At 36.7% G+C, this 23,271-nt stretch overlaps 1 protein-coding gene across 1 annotated transcript in view; it reads left to right on the forward strand.

Annotated features, from left to right (window-relative positions):
• The window catches only part of ZNF407 (zinc finger protein 407), a 353,370-nt gene that overhangs the window by 243,872 nt on the left and 86,227 nt on the right, over nucleotides 1-23,271 (forward strand). The window contains exon 8 of the mRNA XM_075142188.1: nucleotides 7,446-7,624. Within this exon, the coding sequence (XP_074998289.1) occupies nucleotides 7,446-7,624 (179 nt within the window). The remainder of the gene's footprint in view (nucleotides 1-7,445; nucleotides 7,625-23,271) is intronic.

The raw sequence follows: 23,271 nt of genomic DNA on the forward strand, positions 1-23,271 counted from the left end.
GAGTTAACTGGCAATCAGTTTATTTTATTTTAAAAAAAGAAATGTAGATAAATCTACATTTACAATCTGTGCTGGGAAGAGTTTTTGGTTGGTTTGTTTGTCTGGGTTTTTGCTTAGTACAAGTTGGGCAGAATGACTGTCATTGTGAAGGTTTTGATCAAATAAGCCTGTTCGTATAATGTAATTACCACAGATTGAGGTATTTGTTTCTTTCCTGTCAAGAAAGTATTGCCCATTAGGTTGTTTACTGTAACTCTACTGAATGCTAGTTTTCATACAGTTTAATGCAAGTAAGAAATAAAGGCAGGCTAGAGGGGTTGTATTTTGGAAAGGAGTAACACTAAAAAAAACCTGGAAGGTTCCTGCATATAAATGAGTGAACAGGAGCACTCGGTGCTTTGAGGAGTACCCAGGAGCTCCCAGAACTCCTGGCTGGAACTGGAGAACGTTGAGCACAGGGGAAGTCGTGGCATCCTTGTATGCAGCACTGGTGTGAAATGCGCTCTAGCACTCAAAGTTTAAAGCAATGTTTACAATTGAAAAGAGTTTAGGAAAAATCTGATGATTTCCCAAAGTGAGATGAAAGGAACTGGGTCTCTGTAGCTCATCCACTAGAGGTCCAGGTAGCAGAGGATCCTTCAGCTGAGCAAGTTGTGTTGGAAATGTAACACTATCTCTTAGCTGGATGCGGGAATATGAGAAATACAAGAGTTTGTAAAAGTGAGAGTGGTCAACTATAGAGTAATTTGCCTGCAATTACGATGGATTCCCTGCTGCTTTTCATCAGATTTCAGTATGTCTCTGAAAATCATGTTTTAGTACCAAAAAGAGTTAGGGTTTGAGGAAAGAATGACTGGGCAAACTGTTTATGAACGGTGCTATCCATGAGGTCAAGCTACATGTTCAGTATGACTTTGCATTTCTAAAAATCTATGGCTCTCCTTTTCTAGTTTAATCACATCATTGCAGTTCTGATTTAAAGACAGTTTTCCAAGTTAGGTGGCATTTTCTGTGAAAGAAACACCTGCAAATTTTTGGTGAATAACTAGGTTAAGAATCTACGATAATACATATTGCTTTCATGAGTTTTCTTTCATCATAACTGCTTGTATTTCTGGAAGAAAGTATCTGGGGACTTTGCTATTTTTCAGTCAAAATACTGCAATTTCTCTGTACTTCTTGCAGGTTGCATAGTGGAGTATGAAGAAGGGCAGAAGGCCTTCAGAGTGCTCTCCGTATGAGAGTGAACTTGATTCATACTGACGAACAGGGGAAAAATAGAAATCTTTTCACTTGGTTGGTCGTATCACTGTGTGTGTTTTTATGTTGTAAATAGTGACATCCATGGAGCTGCCATAAGTCCTTTAGGTTACGTGCATTTTTCTGCAGAAAGAGGATGTTTGTACTTAATGTCCTGGAGAAAACCTTTTGAAAAAGGTTCATTTTGTGCAAATAAGAGCCCTACAAGGTGCTAAAATTTTTAAAATTTAGTGGGCTAGATAATTAACATTTTGCCTCATTTGCACCTCCGAAACCTTCCATTTCCATGTCTTGCAGTGAGCATCTCTCTGAAAATGTCAGGCACTGCATAATGGAAGAGTGTTCTAATTTCAGTTCCCTATTAGTAAAACATCTTAATAAAAATAGGTTGCTTCCTGCTATATTTCATTTAGCTGTTGAATACAATGCTAATGTATTCTCGTGTACAAAACCCTTAGAAAATATAGAAGCATTCCTATTCTGCACGGGCAAATTTAGAATTAACAGAAGATGTTTTATGAATTTTTCTTACTTCATGATTTTTATCCAAAATGCCACATAAAAGATGAGGACAGCAAATAGCTCTGGTTTCGGGCAGCCACAGCTCTGTAGTTAGCTACTGAATTCAGCTGTTTACGTGGGCTGCTTAAACCAGTGGTGCTTGCTGGGAGGAGGGCAGAGCGCGACCCCCTGCATCCAGCCGTGAGGCCAGGGCTGAGCCCCTCTGCCTGGGGAAGGGATGCCCAAAGCCCTGCCTTCTTACAGCTTTTGCTGCTCACTGGTAGAACTGGCTGGCTGGCTGAGCCCTGCAAGATGGGAGGGAAGGAAGAGATGATGGGTGAATAATGACCACAGCCAGCACTTACTGTGGGGACCTTCAGGCTGACCATTCTGGCACAAACTTGCTCCAAGGCTCCTCGTTACTCTCATGCTTCCCTACTGCTGACTTTGAACTCCCACCTCTGCCTCCAGCAAAGTGCACGTCTGTGCTCTGTCAGCCCAGAACCCCGAACGGTGCTGCTGTTTTCAATGGGGTAGACCTACTCGTGCTGAGGGATCTGGTCAGTGGCACACTATAGCTTGCCAATGCAATTGAGAAAACGTCTGCATAGGGGCAGAGTTATACTACTTTCAGGGGCTGGAGGACCAATAGTAGTTTCTGGCTTTGGGAGGAAGGCAGTTATGAGAACTTCTGCTCTGTGACTAGGAGCGTGTATTTTTCCACTGTCCTGTAGACAGGCACTCTGTTTCTTGCTCTTAGCACAATGCCCTGTTTTTTGGTAACAGAACAGATATATTTAAGAATAGCAGAGAGGCAATAGGAGAGGGAAGACAAAGTAAACAAAGGCCACAGCTTCTCACACTGACAAAATGTCTGGGCATTTTATGCTACTCCTAACCTTCCACTTTATTCCACTCTCCTAGCAAAGCAGATCAATGCTGCTAAGAAGCAGATGAGGGCACGGAGGGTTGTGGCATGTGGCATTGGGCTTCCTTGTCACTCTATGGATGATGCCTGTGCAAGCACAGTCACCACTGAAAACAAATAAACTGTTTTGTTCTCATCTTTGGAATAGTAAAGTTTGCTTTAGGCCCCATTGTGGAGAAGCTTTGAGCCTCATTGTGGTAGGGTGCCACTGGAGATATCCATTGGAGGCTATTATTCACTGTTATACCTACCCAGCTTTTTTTGCTGTGGTATGCTGTTCCTATCTAGGTAGTTATCAGTATTGTGAGATTTGCTTACGTAAGTGACAATAACATCAAAAACAACTTAAATCTTTTGGGGACACATTGTTCATGTTGAACAGCTGGGCTGGCCCAGAGGGTGGTGATCAGTGGCATGAAGTCTGTTGGAGGCCAGTAATTAGTGGTGTACCCCAGGGGTCAATATTGGGTCCAGTCCTTTTCAACATCTTCATTAATGACCTGGATGATGAGGCAGAGTCTACCCTCAGCAAGCTTGCAGATGACACAAAACTGGGAGGGGTAGCAGTTACACCAGAGGTCCCAGAGGGACCTCAACAGGCTGGAGAAATGGGCTGACAGGAACCTCATATAGTTCAACAAGGGAAAGTGCCAAGTCCTGCACCTGGGGAGGAACAACCCACCATTATGTACTAGGGGCTGACCAGCTGGAAAGCAGCTTTGCGGAAAAGGACCTGGGTTTCTGGTGGTCACCAAGCTGAGCATGGGCCACCAACACGCCCTTGCGGCAAAGAAAGCTAACTGTATCCTGGGCTGCACTAGGAGGATTGCTGCCAGCAGGTCGAGGGAGATGATCCATCCACCTCTACTCAACACTGATGAGGCCACACCTGGAGCGCTGTGTCCAGTTCTCCTAGTACAAGAGAGACATGGACATACTTAAGAGAGTCCAGCAAAGGGGCACTAAGATGATGAAGGCACTGGAGCACCTCTCTCAAATAAGGCCTAGAGAGCTAGGACTGTTCAACCTAGAGAAGAGAAAGCCCAGGGGGGATCTCATCAGCGTGTATAAATACCTGAATGAAGGGTATAAAGAAGATGGAGCCAGGCTCTTTTCAGTGGTGTCCAGTGACAAGATCAGAGGCAATGGGCACACACTGAAACACAGGAGGTTCCCTCTGAACATCATGAAACACTTTTTCACTGTGAAGGTGACTGAGCACTGGCACAGGTTGCTCTGGGAGGTCATGGAGTCTCCCTCCTTGGAGATACTCAAAAGCTGTCTGGACATGGTCCTGGACAACTGGCTCTAGGTGACCCTGCTTGAGCAGGGGGGTTGGACCAGACGACCTCCAGAGGTCCCTTCCAACCTCAACCATTCTGTGATTCTGTGACTGAATTACAATTTTACAACTAACAAGTCATTTCCAGTTTATGATATTTGAGTATGCAGCAACCTTTAATTTACTGAGAGCAGCAAATGGCAGGCAGGTAACTGGTTGCTCGGAATGGACTTCTAATGGCAACATGAAATGTGCAGTTAGAACAGCAATGTGAACGCATCGTTGTTCGATGAGTATTAGAAACAAAAGCCCTGTTTTATTTTCAGCCAAAAGAGTTTTTCCTTTCGTCTTATACAGTAGCTGCATTTCTCAGAAGAAACTTGCCATCCGTCTCCCTTACTTCACAGCATTGTCCTTTACAGAAATGTGGGCACTCTCCTGGACGTGTGCAGTGGAAAGCAGGCCTACGCCCTTCCCAATATATCAATCTTTGATGGAGGAAGTCGTACAGGCTTGTTGCACGGGAAGCACGGGCTGAGTTTTTCAGCTCCTCACACTTCCTGTTCATCTGCAACGTGCCTTAGGAACAGTCCCGTCTCCTCTTTTGCCATGTATAGCACTGACAGGATACTGAAAACTCTATACAGGCCTTCCACTTCACTTTAATAGAATTGTTGTGGGGTTTGCATTGAGTCTCAAATCTTTCTTCATGTCTGATAAGAAGATTCACTGCAAGACATGAAATAAAAACAAAATTTCTGTTGTGCTTCTCTGCATCAGCATTGAATACAAACCCATAGACTACAGCTTTAGACTTATTAAGTCTCTCTAATGAGTGCCCTTCCTGTTATTGCAGAGCATGGAAAAATTGCCAGAAATACATACATTTGATTTTCAAAATGGAAAATGGATCATAAAGACAAAAGCATGCTTACATGAAGGAATAGTAATTTAACTTAGAAACCTCTGGTTTAGCCTTCGAGGAACACAGGCTAGCCTCTTAAAAGCTGCATTTATTTGTTTGTGGCTGTAATTCAGAGTGGAACTCATAAAACAGAAAGACTTTACTCAAACAGTTTCTTTTGGGCTGGGCTCTACATTGCCAAATTTCAGAACAAAGGGAATCTTTATCTCAAAGTTTATAAACTCTTGGAAGTGAATTTTATAATACAAAGCCTGTCAAATGCTCAACTATCATCAGTATTGCAACACTATAATATTTTAGTTAAAGTTTATCATGGCATAGCTTTAATGAAAATACAGTGCTGTTTAAAATCACAGACCTCTGTGTTTAGTCATATGAGATGAAGTGATGTAAGTACACACATACACAGAGTTTTGGTGGGGTTTTTTTGTGTCAGACATATAATAACATACTTTAACAGTACTCGGGAGAAGACTCCTAATAAAACAGACAGTCAAAGCACACTGAATAATTAAAAAAACATTTTATATGCAGTACATTTTTGTCATGTCATATTTAAAGGTATTACTTGGCTTCAAAAGTGCTTGGATTTGCCAGTTGTTACCTTCATGGTTTACGTTATGATTGCGATTGCTGCCTTGCAACCTAATACGAGAGGCCATTTGTAATGCCTTGTGATCTCATATTCCTCATTTCTGATTAAGCCTTTCTGGCCTCGTCACATGGAAAAATACATTTTTTAAAATTTTTATTTCCCACAATGAACATGTTGGCATGTTTAGTCACAGATTTTTACTGATGACTGAATAAATGAGACTTCGGGATTGCTCTGTTTAAAGTGGTTGGAGCAAATTCACAAATCAAAGGAGATAGAACTGGCCTTTTATGACTTGAACAGGCTGGGTTTTCTTCACAACTCTTACATAGGTTTCCACAGATCCTTTATATATTTCACAGAAATATTTCAAAGTAAAAAAGTTTTCTATCTTTCCTTAACATAGTATGAGAGCTGAGCTAAAAGGACACAGATATTTTCAGATTTGTATGCTCTGCTTTAATCCACTGCCCTTTAAAGTATAACCCATGATAGAAGGTTACCAGATTGTCTCCTGCTTTCATTGCAATGTACACTATCTTTTTTTTTTTTTAATAAAATACATGTTTCATTTTAACAACATTTATGAGCATTGTAATTTTTTTAGGGCTGAATCCTGAAAGATGCTGAGGACCAGTATTTCCCATATTTTTCAGTGAGCATAAGTGTCTTCTCTGACATTCTCAGGAGTCTGATCATTATACTAGTATATAGCAGATGGACATGACAGAGGGTGAGCTTTGGCAGCACCGTAAGGCAGATATCAGCTTTACTATGACCATCTCCAAGGGAGAGACAAGCACTCCAACAGAACTTCAAGCTGCTACTTCCAGTTTATTTTGGGGGTCCTTTTTTTAGGTACCTGTTACTGTGGTATGTCTAACAGTGACAGGTAAACAATCAGTTGCTCAAAATACTACTGTTGTCTTCTTTGAATATTTGTGAAGTATTACATATTTATATAGTTCACTTGAGTGTTTGTACTTTTTTCAGTTAAACTGAATTACTGTTCTTAGTTTGACAATATTAATAGTGTACAGTACTAAGAAAGTCTAAAAAAATTTGTACACAGGCTGTTATTTTGATTCAAGAATAAATATAACGGTTATTTCTGATTGAAATAAATGAAGAAGCAGTAAATATTATATGAGAATCATCACAGACATTGAATAAGTAGGAAGTTCTAATGCAAAATAATTTTGGAATGAGACTGCAAAATTTTAAAGACTGGAAATTAAAAAATTACTGTCATATCATGGATCGCTGTGGATAAAAGAAATGTGAGATCTTTTTCTATTCACTTTTTTTCCAGAAACATCATTAGAAACATTTCTTTGAAATGCATAAAACTAATTGTATATGTATTCTGACTTTTATGCCTGAAAACTCCACTGCTTCCATAAAAGCTGTGTTTAAGATATAAATCAGTATCTGTGTGTATTTTCAAAAAGGTATAAACTTCAACAACTCAATTCTCTTTTCTATGAACAGTTCATAAGGTGGGATGAGATTTGGTGGAATATCCTTACAAAAATCATTCACAGCAACTCCTATGGAATCTAGGAACTGTGTAGGAAAGGTTCACGTGAGCTCCGTTGGGAATGTTACAAGCATCTGTGCATTTCAGTTTTGCTAAGTTAAAGACTTGCTTAATTTCTGTCCACTGACTACCATCAGGAAAAATAAAAATTGTAAGACTTTTGCAAATGCAAAAAATTGTTCATTTTTAAATGCTTCTGGTTCAGATGTATTGCTCAGTTAACCTGAAACAGCTTTGGGAGCCTTCATGCAAAGGACAACATCTATGCAAAACCTGAGAGGATGCAAAAATTGGGCAGATAGTGAAAAATGAGTAATGACTACTCATTTTCTGTTATAACGCTAGGTTTTATTTAAACGACTAGTCGGGAATAAATTGCTATATAGCTTATTTCTTTTTTTCATCACTTTTTAGGTCTAACTGTGCTGAAAATATCCGAAAACACATCCTACATACAGGAAAGCATGAAGGAGTAAAAATGTATAACTGTCCTAAATGTGACTATGGAACCAATATCCCCGTGGAGTTTCGTAACCACTTGAAAGAACTACACCCAGACATTGAAAATCCTGATCTGGCATACTTGCATGCTGGTAAGGTCATTCTTCCCTTTCTTTCCTATATGAGCATGCTTAAATGATTGCAATAAGAAAGCCTAGCTGTTATGTTATTATCATTTATTCTGAAGAAGAACATGATTTTAAAATGGGCTTAGTCCTCTTCAAGTTTTCACAAGGGATGAAGGTTATGCATTAAGTACTGAAATCCATTCATGTTTCACAAGCAAAGCTTGCAGTTCAATACATAAACATCAGAAGTGCCTGCTATTTAGATGCCCGATTTTGAAATCTAGTTGAACTTTTATAGAGAAATATTTTTTTTAACATTTGTATTCAGTCCCTCCACCCACCCTCTTCCCCCAAGAGCAGAAAAACAAAATTCCTTAGGAAATACAGTGGCAAATTAATGTACTGCTTTAAAAATTCTTAGATTTCATTACAAAAAAGCAGACAGTGTTCAACATTAAAAGATAGAACAGCAGAGATCAATCAATAACTTACATGTACATTTTGAGGCTTTACGTTAGAGAGCACACACATGGAAGTCACTGGAGGAATGCAAAACAAAAGCATCGCTTTGGAAACAGGAATTAAAAGAAAAAAGGTGGGGTGTTTTCTGTTTAGGAACAAGATATTTTTTTTTTAGAGATTCTACAGTTCAGAATAGTAGAAGCTTAATGGGAGCATCAAGTTAGGAGAAAAATAAGAGTTCAATGGCAAGAGGTTAGGAGAAATAATACAAAATTAGGCTGGAGCTTGAATGAAATTTGATCTTAACTCAGGCTCAGGAGAGGCAGATAACTTAGACATCACTGGGCGGGAAGACAAGTCAGAGCAGTGGGAAAAAAGAACAGATGGCGAGAAGAAAGAGTTGGGGAATCCAGAGGAGGAAGAAGCTATGTGGGCCAAATTCTCCCTAAGATGCAAATTAATCTTCCATTGAAGTACTACTATTAGTACTGCTGTGTCAGATTTTAATCTTCCGTAAGGAATTGATCTTATAATTTTTGAGATCCTTGTACCTGTAAAAAAAACTAGAGAGCTTTCATTCAGCTCTGTGTAGTCTGTACACTCAAGTTATTTTAAAACCTCTCAGTCTTCTCACAATGACTGCTTGCTTTCCTGACTAGAGGCAGTGTATTATTTGTACCATATATTTCTATTTGCCAAGTATTCCACTTCATTTTGGAACCAATCATCATGTCATGTCAGCATATGGTGGATAATATCTGGATGTGCAAACAAAATGCCAGTTGGCGGAATACCAATTTCAAAATAGGTCAGAAAACTGATCACATTTCACCATAGTTCTCACTAAAGTGAATGAATATTCAACTCAGAGCTTAAATCCAGACAGCGTTGGATTTTTACTACAATAATCCCATTTAAAATAATATGAAAAATTAAAATGCTTTCAATAGATATACAGACATAACACAGATAGATATAACACTGGTAGAATCACTAACATTCTTCCAAAATTACAAAATCTGTGTAAGTTTTCACGTTACTTATTCAAGACCTATATCTAGGTAAATGAATTGCTCATTGCAGCATGTATTCAGCTTGCTTGTTTTGGCAACATAGTGTTGTCATCAATGTGTTGTATACTTACAATATCTATTTTTTATACATTCATTCTTATCCTGGAAAAATCCCCTTGCACTAAACAGGCAATGTTTGTACTGCACAGACATATTAGTACTGGCAAGAACTGGTTGTCACCTAATTATTGCCAGGCTAGCCTAGAACTGATATACAACAAAAGTGTATTGAAATATTGTTTGCATAATCCCATCGCTAAAAGGTCGATACTGTATTTTCCTTTCAGGAAGAAACACTATTAAAGTGGGACCTAGGTGATAATTGTGCATTCACGTCAGAGTTAAATTAAAGGGGTTTTCATTTCTTCTTTTCAATCCATTTCTGACTGCTGGACATCTGAGAGTTAAAGGTTTTAGAGAAGATTTTTAGAGGAATGAGGGGATAACTCCCATGCCCTGGCTAACATCCCTTATCAAAATAAGATTTGTTCTGTGTCTGGTTCACAGTTACTGATTACTTCTTGGTCATTGGCTGCACACACAGAGAATCCACAACACGACATAGAACCCTTTAGGATGATAGGAGTATGAAAGTGTCATGCAAGATCGATCTTTTTAACTTAAACATATTTGTCTGGTTTTTGTGTTCTAATATTGCTTTGTAACAGTAAAGCCAGCCCCTTTGCTTCTTTGAGCAGAATAGAAATAGAGTAAGTCTCATTATTGGCAAAGAGACAGATGCCAACTCCAGCCTCTTCACAGGACCAGTCAGAAACTCCTTCACCACAACCCACCAAGAATGGAGCTGTGGGGTACCTTTAGGATGTGACTGGAAGTAAAAATCGAGTCTGTTTCTTAGCTGTGAAATTAAGGTTATCAGTTGGATTTCTAATTCAAAGTTAATGCTCTTTATAATATAATGTTGTAGTACTAATTTCTGTTTAGCTTTCTTTGGCAACTAACATACTGCTTTATGGGGTCAGTGGCAGTAAGGAGTTTAAAGAAGCTGCATTTCTAAAGGAGAGGCTGCGGAAGGTGGAAGGCAGTACAAGTTAGCTTCTACACAAGTAAGGACGATACTGTAATTGATAAGTGGTAGCACATTCTATTCTGTATCTTTGAAATCCTGTATAACGTGAGGAATTGATGTATGGAAATGCCACAAAGCCAGGTCTTTAGACTTTCTTTTCCCTTTTTGCTGTAGACTCTGTTATAGAGTCTATATTTAACTATACAACTATATTCATTGTAAACCTTACGAAGTACCGTTATATGCTTTAAAACAATAAGAATCTAGAGAATACTTCTGTCTCTAATTTTAAAAATGTACTGCATTTGAACAGCAGACCTTTAATGCACACAAACCAACAAAGAGATATGTGCATCTGCACGTAAAATTATGGCTTGAATTTGCTAGATTACACTTCAAATACCAATTTATACATTTAACCTCTAATTTTTATACAAGTCATCAAATCTGTTTTGAAATGTCATTGTGTGTTGTTCTGTAAGAGCTTTATGCCTGTTTCTTGATATTCTCTGTCCCATTTTCTCAAGATCTGTTTTGAAATTGAAATTTTGTTTAAAAACAAATCCAAATGCCATGATTGCTGATTATCCACCATATTAATTTATTTTCTTTTAAAAAAATCACATTTAAGATACCGATAGATTTTATAGCTGTTGTAGAACAGAAATGGGCTTGCTAGCAAGCTCAGAAAACCTGCAGTTAACGTTTTAGTCATGGAAATTTGGTTCTAATGGAAGCTATTAATATTTTTCGTGTTTTATCAAATGCGCAAATCTGAAAATTTGTCATTACAAATGGAAAATTAATCCAATAAGTGAGTGAAGTGTCATATCATGGTGATGACTATCATTTTGATGATTTTTTTTTAAATGAGAAAATTTTTCTGAGTTGCTCACTGTGGACTTTTCTGTATGCCGAGTCTCAAGAGTAAACCAAAGAAATCTTTGGATCAATTCTTGTGTGCATTACATTTCCAAGTCTCTTGGATATGTTTTTTTTCTTCCAACTGATGCTACATCTCACTACTGAGTCGAACTGAGCCTGAATACTTTGAAAAGTGGGACAGAGGAAGGGCTCATACCCGTGGTAGAACTTGAAAGGGATCAGTAGTCCAGCTGTCTTTCTCAATACTTTGTCTGCTTTGGAGCAGCATCACTTGGTAGGGATAATTTCAGTTTGAAATAAATGTTCATCGTTTAGGAGCTTCTGCCTTATAAACATTATGATACTATTATGATACTATTATGATGCATTATTTATATCCAAAGAGCGTAATATCTATGGCTTGACATCTCCATTATTCCAATAGCTGCAGAGACCATGGCATCACATCGTGTGCATAGTAGTCTTGTGTGGATACTAAACTGGCCCTAAGGCAAAAAGTTCTTCGGAGAGAAGAGGAGCAGTTTGCTCATTATTGTTTTCATGATCATATTGAAAGTTATGCGACGATACTGTTTTTTTCTGTATCATTTCTGTGCTGCACTGTTAGAAGTGAACATGATCTCCAAGAATGAGTGCTACTCTAGGAAATCAGAATAACTCAGTTTTTCACTGAGCTACTGATATAGTGGGCTTGCTCTCTGTCAGAGTTTCCCCATGTGCAAAATAGGTACAATGCCTACATAGTTTGAAGCACAAAGCTTTTGCTTGAAAATGGCTTCACAACAGTCAACTATGTGATTAGGGAACTACTTAAGACATTGTACAGAAAATTTGGAGGTCTTTTCCTTAATTTAGAATTAGCAGTCATACAAAATCTTTCTTGGAAGACTTTCCTTTTAAAAAAAGAATCAGGGAAGGCAGATCAATTCCTCATAGCCTTTGGTAAGTCTGGTTTTCCTATGAAAGTGATACTGTGCTTGCGAAGCACTCAAGTTATCCAGTCTGCTTTTAGAGAGTCTGCCACTCTGGGCCCTGCGCGTAGGAGTGGAGGATCGCTTACTCTTATGGATCCTGACAGAACTAAAAGCATGAGCCACTTCCCCTCGCTGCACAGATGTGTTTTGGGGAATGCTTGGAAGTACAGCTTTGTGTGCCTGTGCCTTCATGAAAATTATAGGTGCCTTTGGGGTTGGGCATCCAAAGAACAAAGATCGTGACGATGGTGTTTTGGCAGTTGGCTGCCTACGTGGTGATTGAACGCTTAGCGCTCATGAAGAGTTACATAATTCATGACCAAAATGATAGATACGTACTTGATTATAGTGTATGAGTTGCTTCACAGGGAGAAAATATCAGACATGAGCTACTCTTAATCTAGCTGAGAAAAGCCTAAGAAAAATCAGTTACTGAAAGCATAGTCAGACAAATTGAAATGAGAAACAAGGTGCAAACACTTAAATATGAGGTCGATTGAGCTCTGGCAGCAACTAGCAGAAGAAATTATCCCTGTTCCATTCCTTTGAGCCTTGAGAAGACTGGGTGTCTTTCTGGAATACAGGTTTTAGGAGTATCCAAGGTTTCTGGGTTCACTGCAAAACTAATTAAGTGTTATTTAAAGGGCTTTGATATACCAGAAGTCAGACTATTATCTAATAGTCCTTTCTGCTCTTAAATCTTAAACCAGTGTTAATATACAGCCTGTTGGTAAGGGTTTTGTTTGTGAATCTGAAGTGCTTAGGTGTTGTGATAGCAAAGGGATAGCTGAGGAGACACATAAGTCCCCCAAAGTGTTCTTTCTCGTAGAGATGACATTCCCATCATCAGCACTAAATTCTTACACTCTTTGAGCCTGAAGTACCCATGCCTGAGTAGAAATACACTTGCATAAAATAAGTTTCTTTCTGGTATATCGTCAAATCCTTAATAAAATACATTGGAACATACATTTTCTTATTTAAGATGTTTGAAGAATCCTTATGAAATTCTGCTGTTTTAGTTGGCAGTTCCCGAACTGTGTTATTGGCTCCTGAGATCTCAAACCGATGAAAAGACAGTTCAGTTAATCATCTGTTCATTAAGTTGGGCCTACATCCTGCTCTTTTCTTTTTTAGATTAGGGGAACAGAGTTAGGGGATGTTTTAGTTCTTTCCAGAGAGCAGTGAAAATGAGAAAAGTTTACCGCAAGCTCTCTTTTATGCATGTTTGAAAAATATTTTTCTGAACATTTTTAAGTGCACTTTTTGAAAGGCTATGCTCTCCACAAGTTTCTCTTTCAGTTTCTTTAGCTTTTGAGAAACAAGGCTGTGCTAGCACCCACAACATGATTACATCATCAACAAGGGACAAAATTGTGATCCTATCAGTTGTAACAGTTGCAATATTCATGAATGGAATTCTGAAAGTTCAAATAGTTAATCCCAAATAAAATTGTGATCTTTATCCCACTTGACAGCTACATTTATCAAATTATTAAGAGAAAAAATTGATTGCTAAAAGTTATGGTGTGATCTATTATGTGATTTTATCAAGGTATAACTGTATTACCAAGTAGAAACTGGAGACTTATTCAGAATGTGAATTGGACACATATAACCTGATAATATAGCAATTATACTAGTATCCTAGTGCTTTTCTGCCTTTAAATTTTTCCTTTTTTCTTGTCCTTTCTTTTGCGTCTTCTGACACTTTAGTAGAAAATATAAAGTTGAAAAAAATCAGGAAAAATGAAATAATAAAAACCTGTTTACTCTTATACTCTCTGAATTCATCAAACTACAAAAATATAAAATTAGTGAATGCTATTTATCAATGAATAGTGGAAATACAAGTTAGTTAAGTACCTATGCAAACTTGTAATTCATACCTTAAGTAAAGCCTCCAAAGAATGGATACACAGTTCTGTTTGCAAGCATATTTAACTTTTTTCTTGGAATAGTTATGTTCTTAGTCTTTATCACTGTTTAAATAAAATACTTTAAATGCTGTAATTTAAAACAATATTAAAAATATGTCATTCCTAGATGTAGGCAAATCAGGTAGAAGCTTTTACAGTAGCAGAATATTGCTTGGGTTTCTAGTCAGATAAAACATTATTTTTGATGGCTGGTATACTTAAAAAAAAAAAAAAACACAAAAGGCAGCAGCAGCTCTGCTTCAAACAGGTTTGCTCTTGTCATAGCTATTAATGCCAGTCTTTCAATAGCATGTCATGTTGATTGGCAGACACTCCCTTTCCTCTTTTGTGAAGAAAAATAATTTTAGCGTGTGCTTGAAATAAAAACCTAGTATAAATGATTTTCTGTTTGTAAAGGAGAAAGGTAGGTTCCTTATAACCTATGTAGATTACGTATTATTGTGTTTCAGGAAAAATTAATCTACATTTAAAAAAACCTAAAACCTAAGTCATTTGATTATTTTTATAGCTGTCTTCTATTAGAAGGCTTTATATGCCTAGCAGAGCTTCCACAGCCAGTATCTTTATCTGGGTGGTCATGTCCGTAGTTTGTTCTTTCCAGGTAGCAAGTAAAGTGAAAAAAATAAATGAGGTTGTGAAAGTATTTTTTTTCTTTTTTGTAATAGGTAGCTGTTGCTGCTGCCGTTGAAGAGCTTAGGGACTCCTTTCATAGACCCTTAGTTGCTTTTCCTGAACAGTCGGCACACATTGCTGCTGAGTGACATGAAAGAAGGTTTTGAAATATTTTGATGCAAATATTACATCATCTAATATGCAAAAACCACCACTATTAATATTAGCTATACTCTATACTCAGATAAGAGTGAAGGCCATTAATTTCTCTACAGAAAAAATGTTCAGAATATAGTTTTAAAGGAAAAGGAAAATATTGCCTATACCAAAGTTTGGAAGACCTCTTAATGCCTCTGATCAGTAGAGGTATAACGCCTGTCATGCTGTGCTCCATTTTTCCATCAGATAGTTGGCGCTAAGCTGCAGGGCCATCGCGCAAGTGTTTTTCATATTGTGTATAGCACCAATGGCATTCATAGTCACAGTCCTGCATTCTGTTCAGTGCCTTTCTGCCCACGGCCCACTGCTCTGGGGATTTCCTACTCGTTGTTGTTCCTTTCTGAAGGACTATTCCAGCTCTTCACCGGGCGACTAATAGTTTGCAGGTTGAGCTGATACTCCTGAGCAGCTTGAATCTCTTTGCCCATGTCTAAACATTTAATCTGGGTGCTGGCGTGCGCCTGCTTTCCTGTCCTTCCTCCCTGTGGCATCCTGGTTGCCACGGCGGGGAACCATTCAGCTGACCTGGAAGGCGGCTGTGCCATGCTGGCCAATACAGAAACTCTCATCAGTTTTGAAATTTTCTGCTGAGCCCTAATGCGCACCTTGATTCTGCCCTCAAAACACCCTCGGATGGGCATCAGCTTTGCAAATTCCTTGCGTTGCGTTGGTAGCCACAAGCCGGATCCCTGCTGGTGTTCACAAAGACTGTTGCCTCTGCAAGGATGTCAGGTTCACCGATGTAAAGAAGGTAATCTTATTCCAAGCTATCATTTCATTACACTAATAGATAAAACATCCGTCATGAAGAATGAGACATATTATTGCCTATTTGGTGCTAAAAATAGGATATCCTAACATAAAACTTTTAAAGCAAGGCTGAAATATTAAAGTGTAGAAGTAGAAGAAAGCCCTTAAGACACAACAGCCATCTAGAAAGACAAAAATATTTAATTCTGCTAGGAAATATGTGTGCATAATAATATGTGGTAAATATAAATAATAAAAGAAAATATTGGTATTCAAATATCAATGTACTAAAATTCTGAGACGAGCACCAAATACCAGGATATCAGGCTATCAAGAAAACTTTAAAAAAAAAAAAAAAAAAAGAACCTTACAGAAGGAACAGAAGATAAAGGTGTATAGTGTATAGGAGTAATTCAGAATATTTTTATGCGGAGATTGTCCTATACTCTGAAACTTTCAATTGTTTTCCTATTAGGAGAAGGTCTTTTAAGAGTAGATTTCTTGGTGGTCCCTTAGTGGATCATCCAGGAAAGTTATGCTGGAGTCCTAAGAAATATAAAGCTCTTAATTTTTTTTTTTTTTTATTAAAGTAAATGTAAGGTCTAAGATGCAACTTGAAGAAGAATATGAAAATGTTGATTTAAAATGTGTGATTTTGATATATATAATACATATAAATAATTTATATTTTTACATAACAGTATATAAATACAACATATTTATATTATATGAATATATAAAAATAATTATCTCTTGATAATACAGAATGTAAAAAATTTACATATTTTTTATTTTTATAAAATATAAACAATAAATATCTATAAATAAATATAAATAATAAATATAACGACAGTGTCATCCCAATTATGAACAAATTATTGCATTACTTGAAGATTTGAACTAACAGTACTTCCAAGACCTGGGGGCACTATATTTCAGTATAACCACATAGCAGAGTATATTTTGCCTACGTAACGCCACCACCCCTTGGCTTCTTTCACTGTGGCTGTACATTATTTAGAGGACACTTTAAATTTTCTCTTCCTGTGAGATGCTACCAACATCTCAACAACCTGCACTGAAAGAGTTTACTCTTGATAAATAACTTAAATGATTAACATTTGTAAGTCTGCTTTGATTTGCTTGCAAGTCATTGTCTGAATTTTCAGTTTTTTAAAAATTACACAAAAGAATTATTTGCTTGTTACACAAAATTTGGTTCCTACACAAAATGGCAGAAATAATAGCAAATAATTCCAGAATCAGAAAAGTGTTGAAACAAATGTGGGTAATGCTCGGTATGGAAGGATTGAGTCGAGTGTTAGTTGTGTGCTCAGTGCTTTACTACTTCAGGACATGAGTGAGGAGAAGAGGCCTCAGCAATAATTGCTCCAATGAATCACAAATCATTGGCATTCCATGCTGATTTTTGAAATTTCTTCTGGGCTTTCTTTTTGTTTGCTTTCATTGATCCAATGTATGCTGCACCGACTTTCCATTAATTTCTTGATGTGGCATCTTGGATCTTGACCTTTTGTAAGTAGGATGCCTTGTCAGTCTGAAACACATGTTCTTTTGTACTTCTTCTAATTTCTATTTTACTTCCAATAGTTCTTCATAATTTTTCCCATCTTTTCATTTACCAGATCTTTGGTACCTTTCAAATGCTAAATGCTCTCCCATATATCCTTAGTAACCATGCTGGATTTTTCTGTCCTTTTTAATATTTAGGTTTTATTGGATGAATGTAGATTGCACCTTCTCTAACTGTGCCTTAAATAATTGCCACTTAAGGGAATTAAGAAGTACAAGGGAAGGAAAATGCTGACCCATAGACTAAGCAGAAGGAACAAACGTTCCCACTGGGTCCAATTTCCTAAGAAGGACCATCAGGATAGTGACTAGGACCTGAAATTATGGGCTGAATGACCTCTAAAAAATTATCAGTTCAAAGAGGAGCTTGTCTATAACTGTTTGCACTAAAGGAAATGAAGATAGGTAGAAGTCTCGCAGAAGAAAGATTGCTTCACTTTCTTGGTGAACATATAAGAACGTAATATGAAACTATATCTCATATAAATGCATCTCATGCCGACTGTCTATAATTCTTGTATCATGTCAAAAAATCATGGAGGCAGATATCATATCTCTTAACTCCAAGTGGGCCAGTTAGTGGGGAACCCCTTTTTCTAAATGGGAAGATAGAAGGTACATCTTCTGAACTTAAGATATTTTATGCAGGTCTTGCATTTATTGGAAAGAGTGCATGCTCATCGATATCTAATGTCAAAGAAATTGTTTGTACTAAAGAAACCACTGCAGATTTAATGCAGATGTTTTCATTCTCTAAGACATTACAGTATGATTTTCATATCATATTCTCTGATAGTAGAAAGGGACCTTAAAGTGAGTGCAATTTTCATATAAATTGCATAGAAACCTGAGCATTAATGAAAACTTTGGGCTTCAGATAATACAAATCACTGGTTCAGCCTTCACATGACTGGATGAAAGGCACTGCTGGTTTAAACGGATGCACTTCCAGTGGCTTGGGTGTGGGAAGTACAGGAGGTTTCAGACATCCAGGGGTAAAGTTGCTGGACAGGCTTCTGCAGCGTAGTTAAGAGGACTTCTCAGATATTTGAAAGAGACAATCAGTTACTGTTTGTCACAATCCCTGTTTAAGTAACATTTCAGGAACTTAGATTATTGTTGCTGGAAGAGTTTTTCATTAATGGTCATTGTAGTGTAGCTGAAGGAAAGAGTTGGTTGCTATATAGTATTTGGGAATATAACATATAATGTACTTACAAAAAAGGTACTAAGATAACTACCATATTACATGATAAGCTACGTCCCTACCTCTTTTATACCTTGCCAAAATGGTACTTCTTATTTAAAGTCTAGGAAGTAATAGCAGATAACGGTTCTCAGAACACAGTTTATAGAAGATTGAAAAGAATTGATCTACTTTGAAGTAATAGTATCTAGAGGAAACATGAAATGAAAGTATCTTTTGATAGCAAGAAAGATAAAACCTTGATTATCTAGTTATCTCAAGAGACATTGGAAGTTTTTAGGCAAACATTTTCAATTTAACCTTGATTTTAGATTCAGGATATATATCTGAAATTCAGAACTGCGTTTGAATAATTTGAAGTTAGGAGTTCTTAAACAACCAATTGCACACTTAGAAAAAATTTTTTTTACAATAGTTTTTAGAATGTGTGAGCAAGGTAAAATTAAAAAGGAGGAGCCATTGTGAAATGTCTGGAGTCCTCACATATTAGTGCCTGCCACCACCGCAGAATGCCCGTAAGACAAAGCTACTTCAATTCAATTCAATTTAGCCTCTTCTGCTAAGGATTTATCTATAAATATCCTTAATCTAACAATTTCCTTATTGTTCCAATAGTATTCAGTATTACATTATTTGTTGTTGACCCTTTCTTTTGTCATCCACCTTCCTCTGAGCAAATTCAGTCACTGTCAATATTGTCAGTAAAATTTGCTGAGCTGCTTGTGCTTGCTTCCACCCACTCAAGCAAAAATCCTGTAATATGAAGTCAGAGATTTATCAATGTATGAAAATTATGAAATCTCCACTATCTGTAATTCAGTACTTGTATTATAGATCAGGAGGGCTAAGACATCAGGGGAACACAATCCTCTATTCCCTGTTGTAGTTGTGTGGGGTTGTTTGTTGCATATCCTGTTTACTGCAAACCTTTGAGCTGTGGAAGCGACCAATTGATGAAATATATTTCTTTGAATGTCTTGAGATTAACAATTTTAAAACAACATAACAAAAGTCTAGAATTATAAAATTAACCAAAATTGGAATATTGTTTGATATTTTAAAATACTATTTTCAAATTAGAATAGGTTTTGCAAATGCAATGAAGATACCCACTAATGCTGACTTATTTTTGTTACATAAAGCTATTTCCATATCTGATGGCAGATGCGCAATAAAAAAATTTCTAACAGAAGAATGGAAGAGAGGCACCAATTGCAGAAACATTTGGTCAGGTTGGGGATACTAGCCGAGTACTCAGTTACACAAAGAGTAAATGGTTATAAGTTGGTATAACCAGTATAAGGTTCCTGAGGATCTTGGGAAAGTAGAGAGAACTAATGACACTTTGATCCTCATTCTGAAAGTACTTTAATTTTGCTGCCATCTTCTCATCAGAAATGGGAAGAAAATGATGGATTTTGGGGGGATGCTTTTGCATAAGGTAATTCAGACTCAAGCCTGAAGCAGGTTTTGATAAGTGGCTGAGCAGGTGCACAAAAGCAGCTCACAACCTAAAGATCATCCACTTTGTAATGTCAGTGCCTGCTTTCCGTGGTGAGTCTGCTGTGTAATATGCAGAAATAATGCTTTAATCTGATTTCCCCATTGTGACATGGAACACTTTTAGGCATGTTCAGATTTTTTACAAATTTTTTTTTTTAAAGTTTTATCAACTCACACTTTTTTTTGGTCCCCCCTAACTAGGATTTTCAAAATGAATGCAGATCCTTTCATATTAGCATTAACAGGTAAACTGAGTTAATTAAAGTTATTTTTGCCAATATTTTTTAAAGAAAATCATTGCAGAATTTGCAATCTGATTGCTCCTGATGCTGATTGATTGGCAGAAATAGGTCTCTTTCTTGGCTAATATAGAAGTACAGATGTTATAGAAAGAAATGGCAAATGTAAAATTGTACTTCAGGTTAAAATTTAAAGTTTATATTGATAAAGCTTTTAGTGCATTTGAATTTAGCTTTCATTTAACATAACATAACATAGCATTACATTACATTTCTCAAAGCAGTTCTCTGTTTCTCCAAATACTGTTGTGTACCTGCCACTGACTTCACTGGACATACATGTCTAAATATTGGTGGAACATGAATATCTGTATTTTTTGTTAGGTTTTACTAATTTACATCAGTATTTCAGGTACTATCTCTTGTTTCCAGGAGAAGGTAATTGTTGCCACTTGCATTGTTAGAAGGAAACATGAAAATAGATTTAAAAATTACAGATAAGATAATTTCTAATAGACTTTGGCCATATAGGATGAATGGAGCCAAATTGTAGTCCTCATTTTTCAAGAATTTCTGAATATAAATAGACCCATTAGCACTTGCCAGTGTTGTTCAAGTATTTACTACTAGATTCCATATTTGAAGAATTATTAGAACATGTGTCTTAAGCTTTTAAGATATTGTGATAGTTTTTAAACAGTCTGAACCGTTTTGGACAATGCCATGTTATCTCACTAACTCATGTTTTAATAAAAAATTTCACATGAATTACATATAAATAAACATAATTTCTAACACTCTGGTAAACACGTGTTATGTAGAAGAAATTGCAGTGTTCAGAATAGGGAGAAATAGAATCAATCCAAGTTATCATCAGTCTATATGTTGTTATGCTGAAGTCCTATACCGTGCTACATTATGGATTGTACACAGCAAGATGTTTTCCAATAATTAAAAGCCTTAGGCTTCTAAGATGCTTAGATCTAAATGCAGTTATTGTTACAGTTATACGAGGTAGGAGATAACTTAAATGGCATATTTTCACTTTCCAGTAAACTTCTATTTTTTGCTCACGTCGTTTAGAACTGGAGTTTTAAGTGTATTGAACTGTTATGAATGTCTCTCAGCAGAGTAACAACTGTGAGTTTCTAAATGATACTGAGAGATAGGATTTGTCTAATTGGGTAGATTTTTAATTTTATAAGCTGGAATAGATATGTCATGAAATATAAAACTGGATTTATTTCATCTGTGTCATTCAAGCACACTTATTTTGCCATAGAAATACTGTATTTATATTTCACACATTGCTAAAAGTATCTGTGATAAATTTATGATTCTGTACTATCATGATTTGGTTTAGTTTTTATCACACAGAACCAAAATTTCATTGCCAATTTTTGTATTTAAAGGCTTGTTAATCTGCATTGATTTCTTAGTTTGGTATGGATTCTGAGCTGAAAAATACAGTACATCACTGACTGTTCTATCACCTGACAGCAACTGATAAAGCATCCGTGCAGAAAGTGTCAGAAAAGGTTAATATTTATTGATTTTATGGCGCTACAACCAATGTAGTTTTGCCATCAAAGATGTATGGCCACCAGCAATGGAATCTGTAAAATTGCAGGTTGGACGCTAGTTTTTATTATAACCTATGCCAGTATTCTGGCCTTAAAAAATGACAGATATTTAATTTAAGACAAAAGCCTTTGAATATGCAGCTACTGTATACCTGCGACGGGAATTTAGTATTCTAAAATGAAACCCAAGTGCAGCGCTTTAAAGCTTGAGGGGGGGAAAAACACGCAACCTTGCATTGCAAATGACAATCACATTTAGCCTTTTCATCCACTTAACTATGTGCTATTGATCTGTAGAAGGTGCCCAAGCAAGTGATAGCTGAAATTATGAGCAATAAAGGGCTTGCTTCTTCAAACAAAAAAGTATATAATTAGTAGGAGTGGAGGAGGGGGCAGAGCCTGTGTTTGGTTTTAAAGGCATTTAAACAAGATGGACTGAGTGCAACAGCAGTGTTTAAGTGTACACAAGGAGAAATCTGGTTGCCTTGAAGCATAAATCCATGGTCTGGTTGCAGCTTGTGTGTAAAAATTAGGCGTGCACTCCAGCCTTTACATTTATCTCCATCAGGGTTTGCCTGACAGAAAGACAATCTGTTGGTTTGCCTACATCAACTAGGGAGAGGAAAATCTTGTGAAGCTTTGGTTCTTCTAAATGCATCCGTAGTTTGCATTTTTATTCTATTTTTCATTTAGCTGACTCTTGATATCAACTTTTTCATAACTGATAGTTCTATTGATATTTCCGGACAGTTTTCAAGAAGATGGAAGAATACTTGCTGAAGTGCTGAAAATTAGTCTACTAAAATACATATAGACATGCATAGACCTTATACAAGCAGGTTTATAAGGAATAGTAGCAGGATCCGGTCCCAGATTTTAAGAATCCCTGTTTAATATTTATTACAGAATTACTATTTTTATGGTACAGTTTTGCATGCAAATTTTTCTCCCCTACTTTCTTTAAGGTTCAGCATCGGGGGCAACAGTAACAATGGGTTTATTTTTGAACAAAACCTAACGATAATTCATCAGTAAGAAACTCTTATTCTGACCTGACCAGTAGAACAAATTGCATGATATACAGTAAACATGTTTTAGATCGCCTCTTCTCTGTACCGCATTTTTCTGTTGAGCTTTATACCACCAGTTTTTCTGGGTTCTTTTTCCCCAGACAGCTTACCCATTTTATTGTGCTCATTTAGAGGAAAGAAAAACTGTTTGTCTCCTTGAAAGGCAAGAGAACAGTGAGTGGAAAACTACTTTTATAGCTAAAATACCATTATAATATATGGCAACTAAAATTCTAAAATGGAAAGAGAAGATACAAGAGAAAATCTTAAATCATTTTTTTAAAGCCACTGACAATTTGAAATATTCCGCATGAATATTTCTATTTTTGTGTCTTCCCTCCTTGAGCTTAGTAAAATGTGATTTTTAAAATGATTGTTAGAATAACTTGTTTAATTTCAATAACTCAAATAAGATCCATTCCTCATATAACTCCACCTTTTTTATTTTAATGACTGTGTCATTAATCTAACATTTTCCATTTTTATTGTGCTTCATTTCCCCCCCCTTCTGATCACTTTAAATTATGACTA

The sequence above is a fragment of the Calonectris borealis genome, chromosome 2, assembly GCF_964195595.1.
Source record: "Calonectris borealis chromosome 2, bCalBor7.hap1.2, whole genome shotgun sequence".
Classification (NCBI taxonomy): Eukaryota; Metazoa; Chordata; class Aves; order Procellariiformes; family Procellariidae; genus Calonectris; species Calonectris borealis.